At 40.0% G+C, this 16,730-nt stretch overlaps 1 protein-coding gene across 8 annotated transcripts in view; it reads right to left on the minus strand.

The window, feature by feature from the left end:
* Positions 1 to 16,730, minus strand: part of LOC787410 (CDC42 binding protein kinase alpha (DMPK-like)) — a 70,012-nt gene that overhangs the window by 29,950 nt on the left and 23,332 nt on the right. For all 8 annotated transcript variants that reach the window (XR_009495493.1, XM_024996011.2, XM_059889304.1 and 5 more), the window contains 1 exon segment: positions 11,986 to 12,096. Coding sequence is in view for 7 of the 8 variants with exons in the window: in XM_024996011.2 (XP_024851779.1) it covers positions 11,986 to 12,096 (111 nt within the window). In the remaining variant the exon portion in view is untranslated.

A 16,730-nucleotide genomic window follows, 5' to 3' on the forward strand; every position in this document is an offset into this window, starting at 1 on the left:
TGAACTAAAAAGACACTTACTCCTTGGAAGGAAAGTTATGACCAACCTTGACACCATATTAAAAAGCAGAAACATTACTTTGCCAACAAAGGTCCATCTAGTCAAGGCTATTGTTTTTCCAGTAGTCATGTATGGATGTGAGAGTTGGACTGTGAAGAAAGCTGAGCACCGAAGAACTGATGCTTTGCAACTGTGGTGTTGGAGAAGACTCTTAAGAGTCTCTTGGACAGCAAGGAGATCCAACCAGTCCATCCTAAAGGAAATCAGTCCTGAATATTCATTGGAAGGACTGAGGCTGAAGCTGAAATTTCAATACTTTGGCCACCTGATATGAAGAGCTGACTCATTGGAAAAGACTCTGATGCTCAGAGGGATTGGGGGCAAAAGGAAAAGGGGACGACAGAGGATGAAATGCCTGGATGGCATCACTGACTCGACGGATGTGAGTTAGAGTGAACTCCGGGAGATGGTGATGGACAGGGAGGCCTGGCGTGCTGGGATTCATGGGCTTGCAAAGAGTCGGACACAACTGAGCGACTGAACTGAATTGAATGTTCCATTGTCTTCATGTACCACAGTTTATTTATCCAGACACCGACATGAACCAGATAATCATGATGGTGTGATCACCAACCTAGAGCCAGACATCCTGGAATGCAAAGTCAAGTGGGCCTTAGGAAGCATCACTATGAACAAAGCTAATGGAGGTGATGGAATTCCAGCTGAGCTATTTCAAATCCTAAAAGATGATGCTGTGAAAGTGCTACACTCAATATGCCAGCAAATTTGGAAAACTCAGCAGTGGTCACAGGACTGGAAAATGTCAGTTTTCATTCCAATCCCAAAGAAAAGTAATGCCAAAAAATGCACAACTATCACACAATTGCACTCATCTCACACGCTAGCACGGAGAAGGCAATGGCACCCCACAGCAGTACCCTTGCCTGGAAAATCCCATGGACGGAAGAGCCTGGTGGGCTACAGTCAGTGGGGTCGCTAAGAGTCAGACACGACTGAGACTTCACTTTCACTTTTCACTTTCATGCATTGGAGAAGGAAATGGCAGCCACTCCAGTGTTCTTGCCTGGAGAATCCCAGGGACGGGGAGCCTGGTGGGCTGCCGTCTACAGGGTCGCAAAGAGTCAGACACGACTGAAGAGACTTAGCAGCTGCAGCAGCAGCACATGCTAGCAAAGTAATGCTCAAAATTTCCAAGCCAGGCTTCAACAGTACATGAACCATAAACTTCCAGATGTTCGAGCTGGTTTTAGAAAAGGCAGAGGAACCAGAGATCAAATTGCCAACATCCGTTGTATTATAAAAACAACAACAACAACAAGAGAGTTCTAGAAAAATATCTACTTCTGCATTATTGACTATGCCACAGCCTTTGACTGTGTGGGTCACAACAAACTGTGGAAAATTCTTAAAGAGATGGGAAAACCAGACCACCTGATCTGCCTCTTGAGAAATCTACATGCTGGTCAGGAAGCAACAGTTTGAACTGGACACGGACAGCGATTAGTTCCAAATAGGGAAAGGAGTATATCAAGGATGTATATTGTCACCCTTCTTATTTAACTTATATGCAGAGTACATCATGAGAAATGCTGGGCTGGATGAAGCACAAGCTGGAATCAAGATTGCCAGGAAAAATATCAATAACCTCAGATATGCAGAAGACACCACTCTTATGGGAGAAAGTGAAGCTGAACTAAAGAACTTCTTGATGAAGGTGAAAGAGGAGAGTGAAAAAATTGGCTTAAAACTCAACATTCAGAAAACTAAGATCATGGCATCTGGTCAGTTCAGTTCAGTCGCTCAGTCATGTCTGACTCTTTGCGACCCCATGAATCACAGCACGCCAGACCTCCCTGTCCATCACCAACTCCCGGAGTTCACTCAGACTCACATCCATCGAGTCAGTGATGCCATCCAGCCATCTCATCCTCTGTTGTCCGCTTCTCCTCCTGCCCCCAATCCCTCCCAGCATCAGGGTGTTTTCCAATGAGTCAACTCTTTGCATGAGGTGGCCAAAGTACTGGAGTTTCAGCTTCAGCATCAGTCCTTCCAATGAACACCCAGGACTGATCTCCTTTAGGATGGACTAGTTGCATTTCCTTGCAGTTCAAGGGACTCTCAAGTCTACTCCAACACCACAGTTCAAAAGCATCAATTCTTCAGTGCTCAGCTTTCTTCACAGTCCAACTCTCACATCCATATATGACTACTGGAAAAACCATAGCCTTGACTAGACAGACCTTTTGTTGGCAAATTAATGTCTCTGCTTTTTAATATGCTATCTAGGTTGGTCATAACTTTCCTTCCAAGGAGTAAGCATCTTTTAATTTCATGGCTGCAATCACCATCTGCAGTGATTTTGGAGCTCAAAAAAATAAAGTTTGACACTGTTCCCACAGTTTCCCCATCTATTTGCCATGAAGTGATGGGACCAGATGCCATGATCTTCATTTTCTGAATGTTGAGCTTTAAGCCAACTTGTGCACTCTCCTCTTTCACTTTCATCAAGAGGCTTTTTAATTCCTCTTCACTTTCTGCCATAAGGGTGGTGTCATCTGCATATCTGAGGTTATTGATATTTCTCCCAGCAATCTTGATTCCAGCTTGAGCTTCTTCCAGTCCAGCGTTTCTCATGATGTACTCTGCATATAAGTTAAATAAGCAGGATGACAATATACAGCCTTGACATACTCCTTTTCTTATTTGGAACCAACCTTTTGTTCCATGTCCAGTTCTAACTGTTGCTTTCTAACCTGCATATAGGTTTCTCAAGAGGCAGGTCAGGTGGTCTGGTATTTGCATCTCTTTCAGAATTTTCCACAGTTTATTGTGATCCACACAGTCAAAGGCTTTGACATAGTCAATAATGCAGAAATAGATGTTTTTCTGGAATTCTCTTGCTTTTTCGATGATCCAGAGGATGTTGGCAATTTGATCTCTGATTCCTCTGCCTTTTCTAAAACCAGCTTGAACATCTGGAAGTTCATGGTTCACGTATTGATGAGGCCTGGCTTGGAGAATTTTGAGCATTACTTTACTAGCATGTGAGATGAGTGCAATTGTGTGATAGTTTGAATATTCTTTGAGATTGCCTTTCTTTGGGATTGGAATGAAAACTGACCTTTTCCAGTCCTGTGGCCACTGCTGACTTTTCCAAATTTGGTGGCATATTGAGTGCAGCACTTTTACAACATCACCTTCCAGGATTTGAAATAGCTCAACTGGAATTCCACCACCTCCACTAGATTTGTTCATAGTGATGCTTTCTAAGACTCACTTGACTTCACATTCCAGGATGTCTGGCTCTAGGTGAGTGACCACACCATCGTGATTATCTTGGTTGTGAAGATCTTTTTTGTACAGTTCTTCTGTGTATTCTTGCCACTTTTTCTTAATATCTTCTGCTTCTGTTAGGTCCATACCATTTCTGTCCTTTATCGAGCCCATCTTTGTATGAAATGTTCCCTTGGTATCTCTAATTTTCTTGAAGAGATCTCTTGTCTTTCCCTTTCTGTTGTTTTCCTCTATTTCTTTGCATTGATCACTGAGGAAGGCTTTATTATCTCTCCTTGCTATTCTTTGGAACTCTGCATTCAGATGCTTATATCTTCCCTTTTCTTCTTTGCTTTTTGCTTCTCTTTTATTCACAGCTATTTGTAAGGCTTCACCAGACAGCCATTTTGCTTTTTTCATTTCTTTTCCATGGGGATGGTCTTGATCCCTGTCTCCTGTACAATGTCACAAACCTCTGTCCATAGTTCATCAGGCACTCTGTCTATCAGATCTAGTCCCTTAAATCTATTTCTCATTTCCACTGTATAATCATAAGGGCCATCATGGTCAAGAAAAGAGTCCGAAATGCAGTACTTGGATGCAATCTCAAAAACGACAGAATGATATCTGTTCATTTCCAAGGCAAACCACTCAATATCACAGTAATCCAAGCCTATGCCTCAACCAGTAACGCTGAAGAAGCTGAAGTTGAACGGTTCTATGAAGACCTACAAGACCTTTCAGAACTAATACCCCCAAAAGATGTCCTTTTCATTATAGGGGACTGGAATGCAAAAGTAGGAAGTCAAGAAACACCTGGATAACAGGCAAATTTGGCCATGGAGTACGGCATGAAGAAGAGCAAAGGCTAATAGAATTTTGCTAAGAGAACACACTGGTCATAGCAAACACCCTCTTCCAACAACACAAGAGAAGACTCTACACATGGACATCACCAGATGGTCAATGTGTAGAATGAATGAATCATATGAACGAATGAATGAATGAATGAATCAATGAAATCATATTGATTATATTCTTTGCAGCCAAAGATGGAGAAGCTCTATACAGTCAGCAAAAACAAGACCAGGAGCTGACTGTGGCTCAGATCATGAACTCCTTATTGCCAAATTCAGACTTAAATTGAAGAAAGTGGGGAAAACCACTAGACCATTCAGGTATGATCTAAATCAAATCCCTTAAGATTATACAGAGGAAGTGGGAAATAGATTTAAGGGACTAGATCTGATAGATAGAGTGCCTGATGAACTGGTCCTGTCACTTCACGGCAAATAGATGGGGAAACAGTGGAAACAGTTGCTGACTTTATTTTGGGGGGCTCCAAAATCACTGCAGATGGTGACTGCAGCAATGAAATTAAAAGACGCTTGCTCCTTGGAAGAAAAGTTATGACCAAACTTGACACCATATTAAAAAGCAGAGACATTACTTTGCCAACAGAGGTCCCTCTAGTCAAAGCTATGATTTTCCAGTAGTCATGTATGGATGTGAGAGTTGGACCATAAAGGCTGAGCATTGAAGAATTGATGCTTTTGAACTGTGGTGTTGGAGAAGACTCTTAAGAGTCTCTTTACTGCAAGGAAATCCAACCAGTCCATCCTAAAAGAAATCAGTCCTGAATATTCACTGGAAGGACTGATGCTGAAGCTGAAACTCCAATACTTTGGCCACCTAATATGAAGAGCTGACTCGTTTGAAAGGACCCTGATGCTAGGGAAAGACTGAGGGCAGGAGGAGAAGCGGACAACAGAGGATGAGATGGTTGGATGGCATTACCAACTCAATGGACATGAGTTTGAGTAAACTCCAGGAGTTGGCGATGGACCGGGAGGCCTGGCGTGCTGCAAGTCCATGGGGTCGCAGAGTCGGACAAGACTGAGCGACTGATCTGAACTGAACTGAAGAAGGTTGCTTCCAAGCTTGGGCAGTTATAAATAAAGTTTCTAAATATATCCATGTACAGCATTTTGTGTGGAGATAAGTTTTCATTTCATTTGAATAATATCAAGGTACATGATTCCAGGACTGTATTGAAAGTGTTTAATTTTGTAAGAAATGGCTAAACTGTCTTCCAAAGTAGCTGAACCATTTTGCATTTGCACCAGCAATGAGTGAGAGTTCCTATTGCTCTACATTTTGCCAGCACTTGATGTTGTCCGTGTCCCAGATTTTGATGTGTAGAGGTATTGCATCATTTTAACTTGCATTTTCTGATGACATATATATGGACATCTTTTCCTGTACTTATTTGCAATCTATGTATCTTCTTTTTATTGAGGTCTCTGTTTAGTCTTTGACCCATTTTTAATCAAGTTTTTTGTTTTCTTATGAGTTTTTTCTTGAGTTTTAGCAGTTTTTGTATATTTTGGATGACAGGTTTTTTTTTTTTTTATCATATTTATCTTTTGCAAATATTTTCTCCCTGTCTGTGGCTAGTCTTCTTAGTCTCTTTTACAGAGCAAAAGTTTTTAATTTTAATGAAGTGCAACTTATCAAAAATTTATTTTGTGGCTCTTGCTTTTGATTTTATATTTAAGAAGTCATTATCTAACGCAAGGTTGCTGAGACTTTCACCTATGTTGTAGTTTTGCATTTTAAATGTAGGCTTATGATCCATTTTGAATTAATTTTTTGAAGAGTGTGAGGTCTGTGTCTAAGGTTTATATTTTTTGCATGTGAAAGTTCAGTTCTTCAAGCAGCATTTGTTGAAGAGACTATCTTTGTTCCTCTGTATGGTTCTGGGGATTTTATTATATTTCATTGGTCTATTTGTCCATTCTTTTGCCTTAAAAACAATTGAAATTCTGACACACACTATAACATGGATGAAATATGAAGATACTATGCCAAGTGAAATTAGCCAGACAAAAAGGGGAAAATATTATATGACTCTACTTATATAAAATATATAGAATAGGCAAATTCATAGAGATGCAAAGTAGATGAGAGTTTACCAGGGATGGAGGGGAAAGGAAATGTCAAGTTATGGTTTAATGAAGATAAAACTTCTGTTTGTGGAGATGGAAAATTTTGAGAAATAAATAATGTAATAGTTACCATTTGCAGAACACTGTGAAAGTAATTTATTCCACTGAACTCTACACTTAAAAATGAATAAATGCAATATTTTATGTTATGCCAATTTTGTTGTTGTTGCTCACTAAGTTGTGTCCAACTCATTTGTGACCCCATGGACTGTAGCCTGCCAAGCTCCTCTATCCATGGGACTTCCCAGGCAAAAATACCAGAGCAGGTTGCCATTTCCTTCTCCAGGAGATCTTTTAGACCCAGAGATTGAACTCATGTCTCCTGAATTGGCAGGCAAATTCTTTACCACTGAGCCACCTGGGAAGCCCTTATGTATATTTTCAGTTCAGTTGCTCAGTCGTGTCCAACTCTGCAACCCCATGGACTGCAGCCCGCCAGGCTTCCCTGTCCATCACCAACTCCCAGAGCTTGCTCAAGCTCACGTCCATTGAGTCAGTGATGCCATCCAACCATCTCATCATCGGTAGCCCCTTTCTCTTCCTGCCTTCAATCTTTCCCAGCATCAGGTTCTTTTCCAATGAGTCAGGTCTTTGCATCAGGTGGCCAAAGTATTGGAGCTTCAGCTTCAGCATCAGTCCTTCCAATGAATATTCAGGACTGATTTACTTTAAGCTTGACTGGTTTGATCTCCTTGCAGTCTAAGGGACTTGCAAGAGTCTTCTTGAACACCACAGTTCAAAAGCATGTATATTTTACAACCAAATAAGTAAGTAAATAACTAAATAAAGCTGATAAGTGATAGAAGTGACATTACAAATTATTAGGAGTTGATAGATTAGTCAATGAATTCGGCCTGGGACAAGTAACTATCATGGTATCATGGTGGCAAAAGTCAGATTCCTACTTCAGAACAAACAAAGATATAATTTCCTGTTGATTTAAGGACCTAAATGCAAAAAGCAAAACTTTAAATCTTTTTGGCACTTTGAGGACAGAAGAATACGGTAGAAATGGAATTCTTAGAAAACCATTAAAAACCTCAAGCAGTAAAAGGAGATATATTTTACTAATAGAATGAAAAACCTCTACATGACAAAATGAAAGCAATATTAGATATCACTTCATACCCATCAGAATTACAAAATTTCAACGGTCTAGTATTGGCAAGTGTCAACATAGGTATAAGGAAATGAGAACTCTTATGTGCTGCTAAGTGAGAGTAGAAACTGGTTTTTAAAAACTCTATTCCCAGCAAGGTGAGATGAGTGTGCACAAGGAGGGCAATCTAAGATAGCGACACAGAGTCCATCCCGTGTGAGAAGTGATGAGGTAGCTGCGGAGATGGCAGACTGCTCACAGAGAACAGAGGTGACAGAATAGCTTCCCTGGTGGCTCAGACCGTAAAGTGTCTGCCTGCAATGTGGGAGACCCGGGTTCGATTCCTGGGTCGGGAAGATCCCCTGGAGAAGGAAATGGCAATGCACTCCAGCACTCTTGCCTGGAAAATCCCATGGATGGAGGAGGCTGACAGGCTACAGTCCATGAAGTCACAAAGAGTCGGACACGACTGAGCGACTTAACTTCACTGAGAGTATAAAGAGGCAAGTTTCTCACTGTCACAGAAGGAAGTTACCAACATAGAAAAGGAGAAAACTAGAATGAAACCTATAATGTTGGTTTGGAATTAGCGGTATAAATGTGTGTATGAACTCATAGTTTTTACAGGTAAGTAGTTAGATAAGTAGGTAGGTGAGTAGGAGAGTAGAGATGATAGATGAACAGATAGATGACAGATACACAGATACATAGATTTCTACCTAGAGACTGATATATAAATATATTTTTCTCTATCTCTATCCAACAAGCATTCTGGAATAGTGGTATCCCATAGCAATGAGCATACCTAACACCCAGATCTTGTCTTCTAAATACCATTTTCCACTGAAAGCAATCAGTACTGCTTGGAGAGATGGCTAAATCCATGGCTGGCAAAATACAAGATGAGCTATACAATCATTTGAATACTAGAATAAATTATGACTATAATGGATTGTAAACAATGAAGTAAAATGAAAAACTATGTGTCCATACAGATACAAGTAAATTGCAAACTGTTAAGAAATGTGGTACTTACTGCTTCAGAGTACCTCTATACAAAATACTTATTAATTACAAAGGGAAAAAAGTAATTTCACAGTGAACAGGCCTGGAAATTCCCACCTTAGTGCAGAGGTCAAGTAAGCATGATCAGCAATGGAAAACATTAAAGTCATGAACCACCTGATAGCATGTAAGGAGAAGACCACAGCATCACTTCTGTGATATTTTTGACAAACATGAATAACTTGAATCAAGTCACGAGAAAGCATTTGTAAAATGAGGGATATTCTATTCTAAACCTGCATGATTTTTGAGAGTATCAAGGTAATGAAGTTAAAGACAGACTTTAGCAAGAGACTAATATGGCAAGAGACTTCCATATGGCAAGAAACTATTGAGAGACGACAACCAAGAGCAAAGTACAATTTTGAACTGCTTTTTTTTTTTTTGCAATAATGGACATGAGGGGGCAGTTGGTGACACCTGAAGGGGTCTGACGATTAGATGGTAGTGATGCATCAATGTTAGTGATGATGGTACTGTATATGTATAAGATGTAGGAGAACATTCTTATCTGTAAGAAGTACAAGATTAAGTATTCAAGGTGATGGAAAATCAAATGACAACTTTAAAATAGTCTAGGAAAAATTAATATATACTGCACTTATAGTATTTCTGTAAAGTGTGTGACTGTTTCAAAAAATTAAAACAGTTGGCAAAATTATGCATTGGAAATATGCATTTCTACTAGCTCAGATCAGATCAGTCGCTCAGTCGTGTCTGACTCTTTGCGACCCCGTGAATCGCAGCACGCCAGGCCTCCCTGTCCATCACCAACTCCCGGAGTTCACTCAGACTCACGTCCATTGAGTCAGTGATGCCATCCAGCCATCTCATCCTCTGTCATCCCCTTCTCCTCCTGCCCTCAATCCCTCCCAGCATCAGAGTCTTTTCCAATGAGTCAACTCTTCACATGAGGTGGCCAGAGTACTGGATTTTCAGCTTTAGCATCATTCCTTCCAAAGAAATCCCAGGGCTGATCTCCTTCAGGACTGGTTGGATCTCCTTGCAGTCCAAGGGACTCTCAAGAGTCTTCTCCAACACCACAGTTCAAAAGCATCAATTCTTCGGCGCTCAGCCTTCTTCACAGGCCAACTCTCACATCCATACATGACCACAGGAAAAACCATAGCCTTGACTAGACGAACCTTTGTTGGCAAAGTAATGTCTCTGCTTTTCAATATGCTATCTAGGTTGGTCATAACTTTCCTTCCACGGAGTAAGCGTCTTTTAATTTCATGGCTGCAGTCACCATCTGCAGTGATTTTGGAGCCCAGAAAAATAAAGTCTGACACTGTTTCCACTGTTTCCCCATCTATTTCCCATGAAGTGGTGGGACCAGATGCCATGATCTTCGTTTTCTGAATGTTGAGCTTTAAGCCAACTTTGTCACTCTCCACTTTCACTTTCATCAAGAGGCTTTTGAGTTCCTCTTCACTTTCTGCCATAAGGGGGTGTCATCTGCATATCTGAGGTGATTGATATTTCTTCCGGCAATCTTGATTCCAGCTTGTGCTTCTTCCAGTCCAGCGTTTCTCATGATGTACTCTGCATATAAGTTAAATAAACAGGGTGACAATATACAGCCTTGACGAACTCCTTTTCCTATTTGGAACCAGTCTGTTGTTCCATGTCCAGTTCTAACTGTTGCTTCCTGACCTGCATACAAATTTCTCAAGAGGCAGATCAGGTGTTCTACTAGCTAGTAACTAACAAATTCTCCCATATGTATATACCCAAACAGGTCCCAACAGGCTCTATGTAACAGAGAAATTGTAATAAGGAAAAAAGACATCAATACATAAAAAGTAACATAATTATATATCATGGTTATGTATAAATAAGTATATTTATTATCTGGAATACTACACAGCAGTTAAAGATGAACTGTCTTAACATGAATAAATACTGTGAAAATAGTAGATTATTTTCACAATAGGGATATTATTTGTGTATTTTGAGCAGACCAAGCAATCCTTTGAAATTGAAGAGCACATGCCTAGGATATAAAATATAAGAGGGTGGACAGAAGAATGCAAACCATTTCAAAATATCTGATCACCTCCCAGGACAAAAGAATGCAGTTAGATGGGCTCAACTGTTCAGTATCATCCCAATTTTTCTTTTTATCTGAACAAAAATGGCAAACTGTTTTCTTAATTTGTGGGTAATAGGTATATGGGCTTGTGATAGATTATTCCTTGTACCTTCTTCCTCCATGAGAGAGATATTATTAAAATTTTAAAACAATAAAATAAAATAGTTATCAAAAATTTAAATGTTCTGAGCAGAATTTGAAGACAATGTCTGACCTGGCTATAAACCACACTGAAAATTTTCCAAACTAAACCAGGGATCTCCGGGAGAACTCACCACCTAGTCCCCAGGATTCCAAAGTGGGTAGCAAGAAACCCTACCCAGATTAATCAGAGTGAGTGAAATGCAGAGGAGGGAAATAGCATTTCTGAAGATGGAAAATATGAGCTGGGAGACACCAAACCCTTTGATTTCGGGAGGAAACATTTGCAGAGAGTCATGTTCTCTGATTATCATAAAGGGCCACAAAGAGCTATTTTGTGTACCATTATGTGAGACATAAAATTATCCTACATTTTAGTAAGAACAGTAGCAAAGTATTTTTTGTCTTGTTTTGTTTGTGGGATTTTTTTGTTGTTGTTGCATGATGGATGGCCTCAGGAGGACTATTTGCAGTTTTGTTTTAATTTAATGTTAGAATATAGTGATTTATGGGCTTCCCTGTAACTTAGCTGATGTAGAATCTGCCTGCAGTGCAGGAGACCCCAGCTTGACTCCCGGGTTGGGAAGATCCCCTGGAGAAGGGATAGGCTACCCACTCCAGTATTTTGGGGCTTCCATGGTGCCTCAGATGTTAAAGAATCTGCCTGAAATGCAGGAGACCTGGGTTGGATCCCCAGGCTGGGAAGATCCCCTAGAGGAGGGCATGGCAACCCACTCCAGTATTCCTGCCTGGAGAATCCCCATGGACAGAGGAGCCTTGTGGGCTACAGTTCATGTCATTCCAAAGGGTTGGACAAAACTGAGCGACTAAGCACAGCACAGCACATGTATTTGTTAATCCCAAACTCCTAGTTTATCCTTCTCTGCCCTGCCCAAGTTTCCCCTTTGGTAACCATAAGTTTGTTTTCAAAGTTTGTGAGTCTGTTCAGCAAATGTATTTTTATGCCTTACCTAATACCAGACTTTATGTTGTGGTAAGATTATGTAAAATATTCCTGTTACAGCTTAATTCCTTGATGTTAATTAAAGCAATGAAAATAATGAGAGCTCTCTCCCTGCCAGACCATGTCCCCTCATGGACATGGTTATCAGTTAAACTTAATATTAACTATCACCTGATAAACTTAATATTCTCTATAGACTGTTCCTATCTAAGCAATGCTTCTGATTAGAAAGAAAGGGCACTGTTTCTGAACAGGATTCAGTCTCCTTTTGTTTGGTACAAGTGAAAAGTTCTGAAGCAAATCCACCCAAGAGAGGTACCTTCACTGTGTCTGCTTCGTCTTCGCTATATGAAGATGGAGATGTGGACCTGGAACTGATGTAAAACTTGATCTTTAGATTCTGTTCAAATATATTGTCAACTGGATCGCCCTAGAAAAACAAGTTAGGGAAAACAAAAATTCAAGAGATCACTGTATAGAATTCAGCACTCTTAACATAAGTCATGAACATAACACTACTTTCCAATAATGGGTGATAAAACTGTAACTTTAGTATTTTTGTAAGAATTATGTCAACACACAAAACTGCAGCCATAATCCTTCAGTGGTGGACATAGCTGTTCCCACCTGCACCTCTGAGCACTTCTCTTCAGAATGTGCTGTTTCACATCCATCATTCCATTCCATGTGGAAGTACCATGACATAAAAAAAAAAAAAAGAGCAGGTGGACTCCATTCACAGTGGGTTATAGAGAAATGAATCAGAAACTACAGATAAGAACTCTGTCACTGAGGGCACCTGGTGAAGAGGTTCAGAATATGTCACCCCCAGGTATGTCACTTTGGCATATTGATTACTTGAATTAAAGTACTTGAGAAACAGCCATGCAAGTATATCTGGCCCTCCTTTGTTCTCCTGAAGGAAGAAGGATACAAATCTCTGCGAAAATCACCCTCCCTGTGCCAGGAGGAGGGAAAAACTTTATCACCAGAAACACGGAATTCAAGACTAGGAAGGCTGCATAAACAAAGATATGATTGTTAAACTACCCATATTTTCCTTGTTACTTCACCATTTGTGACTCAACCCAAACCTCTTTGTTTTATCGTTTCTTCACAAATATATTGTACCTTTGCCTAAAAAAGTATAAAATCTTCCTTACTCTGGTCACTTAAGGTCTTCTCTTGGGAAGGCTCCCATGTACATGTAAAAATTTAATAAAATGTATATGCTTTTCTCCTGTTATTCTGTCTTATGACCAATAGAAGGAAGACAAGAATTTTTCCCACCCACAGTGAATTAGACATTAAATGAAAGTAAATGAAACTGATCATGGTTGTATGACTAATGGCACCAATGTAAACCCCTGCTTATTTAATAGCATAGAAATACTGGCACCTAAAGGTCAACATCTATTATTGTCAGAATTTTTGTGACTTTACTTTGGAAGATCATGTAGTGCATAATTTAGTGATTTCCAAAGTTATCAAGTTTCTTAAAATGCAGAGGCAGCTCCAGGATTTTTATATAAGTGAGGTGCAATCAGAAGATGAGGTGAAGCTATAGGTCAGCCTTCCGGGGGTTGCATAAACACAGTGAGTGTTTCACATGGTACTAGAGAGCGTTTTGCTGTTTTCTCTACACATAATGTTTAATATGCATGAGATGATGGTGGTGGTGGTTGTGGTGGTGATAGCAGCAGTAGCTGGGGTTTAGGGGTAGGGGAGCTGGTAGAGATTATTGAAAGGCCAACCTGCCTGAGCACCCCCCTTAGTCTCAAGAGCCACAATTGTCAAAATGTCCTGTGCATTTGTATGAGCACGTTTTGGGGCTAACAGAACAAACTCTTTTCAGAAAATAAAGCCAAATAATAAAGAGCAGAAATAATTGACAATGTGCAAAGCAAAGAGCTTTGCTTAGTAAATTATATCTTAAGCTTGTTTTCAGTTCAAGGCAAATTCAGACACGTGGCTTAAATCCCCAAATGCCCTGTTCATTTTCTCAGGTTGGATACAGTATCTTCCATTGTTAATTCACGTGAACACTGCTGTGAAATATGACTTATTGTTTGTATATTTTATTGATTTTTTTTTTTTTTTTTTGGTGTGGAGAATTTAAAAGTCTCTCTTTCCTATGTGGCACAGTGGTAAAGAATCCACTTGTCAGTGCAGAAGACCCAAGAGATGTGAGTTTGATCCCTGGATCAGGAAGATGCCCTGGAGTAGGAAATGGCAACCTACTCCAGTATTCTTGCCTGCAAAATTCCATGTACAGAGAAGCCTGTCAGTTACAGACCATGGGGTCACAAAGAGTTGGCCATGATTGAGCAACAGAGCATGCACACACAGTTTTCTATGTGGTTAATATTTTAGAGATCAACAAGGCTCCCAACAAAATACTTGAGCCTAACACTCTAAGTGTTAGTCGTTCACTCCTGTCCAACTCTTTGCAACCCCATGGACTGTAGCTCACCAGGCAACTCTGTTCATGGGATTTTCCAGGCAAGAATACTGGAGTGGGCAGCCATTCCCATCTCCAGGGGATCTTCCTGACCTGGGGATCAAACCTCAGGTATCCTGCACTGCAGACAGATTCTTTACCATCTGAGGCACCAGGCTGGAAATTTAAAACCGGCAAGATTGGCTGTCACTTATTGCTAATAATATAATCAAGGCTATGATCTTCCCAGTGGTCACATATGGTTGTGAGAGTTGGACCATAAAGAAGGCAGAGTGCTAGAGAATTGACACCTTCGAACTGCGGTGCTGGAGAATACTCCTGAGAGTCCTTTGGACAGCAGGGACCTCAAACCAGTCAATCTTAAAGGAAATCAATCCTGAATACTCATTGGAAGGACTTTTGCTGAAGCGGAAGTTCCAGTATTTTGGTCATCTGATGTGAAGAGTTGGCTCATTGGAAGAGTCCCTGATGCTGGGAAAGATTGAAGGCAGAAAGAGAAGAGGGCATCAGAGGATGAGATGGCTGGATGGCATCACCGACACAATGGGTGTGAACTTGGGCAAACTTTGGGAGATGGTGAGGGGCAGGGAAGCCTGGTGTGCTACAGTCCATTGGGTCGCAAAGAGTTGGATATGACTGTGTGACTGAACAACATGGCTAATAGACCTGTTCCCTGGAGGGCCATGACCATTACGGTGGGCATAAGCAAGCTAGCTATACGACACAGCTATCAGCAAAACAAGTAGATAAGGAGTTAATTTACTCCTACCAATGAAGATTCCCTTCAGAAACTTCTCAGTAACCTAGGTAACTGCCTACTGGAGAGACCCATCTGTCCTCTCCCATCCCCTGAATCTCACTTTTAAGCTTTAAATTAGGCAACATAGAGTGAAACCTTGAAACTCAAGACACCCCACCCTCTATGCCAGTAAAATCAGAGCTCTCAGTCTCCTTTCTCTCCCATTCTCTCGATCTGCCACCTTGTTGTGTGGCCCTTGGGTGTGCCATGTACCCTCCAGGGCCTGTGAGTGATCAATCATGTTCCTCAGATTTCCCTTATAGTTTTTACTTAAGTGCATCCTGCTATCATAATAAGAATCACTAGGCTCGGGCCAGACATACAGTGGTCCCTGTGGTGATGGAGAGGATTGTGTGTGGCACTCACTACCAGTACTATGGCTCAGGTGAATGCTCTGGGCATTCCTATCCAAGAGCATCACTACCAACCAGCTGAGACTACAAAACACAGAGTTTAATTTTGCTCATAGTGTGTTGTCTTTTGTGCTTGACTTTTTCACTCAACATTATGCTAATGAGATTCATTCATGGTGTTGTGTATAGCTGTAATTTATTCATTGTTATTGATATAGTGTATTTCATTACATTAATATAGCCTAATTTCTTTATTCATTCATTTTGATGGACATTTGTGTTTTAGCTATTACAATCATTCTTCTACATACCTCCCGGCATAAAATATGCAAGCATTCCTACAGGATATATTTCTAGAAATGGAATTATACAATATGCAGATTCATATTTCTTCAAATACTCACCAACACTTGCTTTTGTAATCATTCTGTGTTAGCTATTTATTTTCTCTAGTGGCATCTCATGAGGTTTAGAACTTTTAATATGTTCATTGTCTATTTGGATTTCCTCTTTTATGAATAGCCTGTTAAATTTCTTGCCACTTTCCCATCAGGTTCACTGTCTTTTTATTATTGCCTTATAAATTCCTTATATATTCTAGATATGAGCTTTTGTTATTTGTAGTGTTGTAAACATCTATTTCTACTCTAAGGCTTGTGTTTGGATGATCATTTTTCACTGTTCTATAGTCCCAGTTTTATAATAAATTAAGCATTTCTAATACAAATTTTTCTGGGCACTGTCATACACCACTGGTCTATGTATCTATGTTTTTGCAAATACCATACTGTTTTAATTTACAGATTGTAGTTTTATAATAAATCCTGAATTTCTGGGACTTCTCTGGCAGTCCAGTGGTTAAGACTTCACCTTCTAGTGCAAGACGTGCCTATTCCATCTCTGGGCTGAGCAGCTAAGATCCCACAAGGCTTGTGGCCAAAACACCAAAAACATAAAACAGAAGCAATATTGTAACAAATTCAATAAAGACTTTAAAAATGGTCCACATCAAAAACATCAGAGAACAACATGGAGATTCCTTAACAAACTAGAAATAAAACTACCATATCACCCAGCAATCCCACTATGGGCATATACCCTGAGAAAATCACAATTCAAAAAGACACATGTACCCCAGTGTTTACTGCAACACTATTCATACTAGCCAGGACATGGAAGCAACCTAGATGTCCATTGACAGATGAATGGATAAAGAACATGTGATACATATACATATATGCATACATATATATATTATATATATATATAATGGACTATTACTCAGCCATAAAAAGGAACAAATTTTTATGTTTGTACAACTACACCTCAATTGTAGTGAGGTGGATGAACCCAGAGCTTGTTATACAGTGTGAAGTAAGTCAGAAAGAGAAAAACAAATATAGTATGTTAATGCATATATATGGAATCTAGAAAAACAGTACTGATGAACC

This window comes from Bos taurus, chromosome 8 (assembly GCF_002263795.3).
Source record: "Bos taurus isolate L1 Dominette 01449 registration number 42190680 breed Hereford chromosome 8, ARS-UCD2.0, whole genome shotgun sequence".
NCBI lineage: Eukaryota > Metazoa > Chordata > Mammalia > Artiodactyla > Bovidae > Bos > Bos taurus.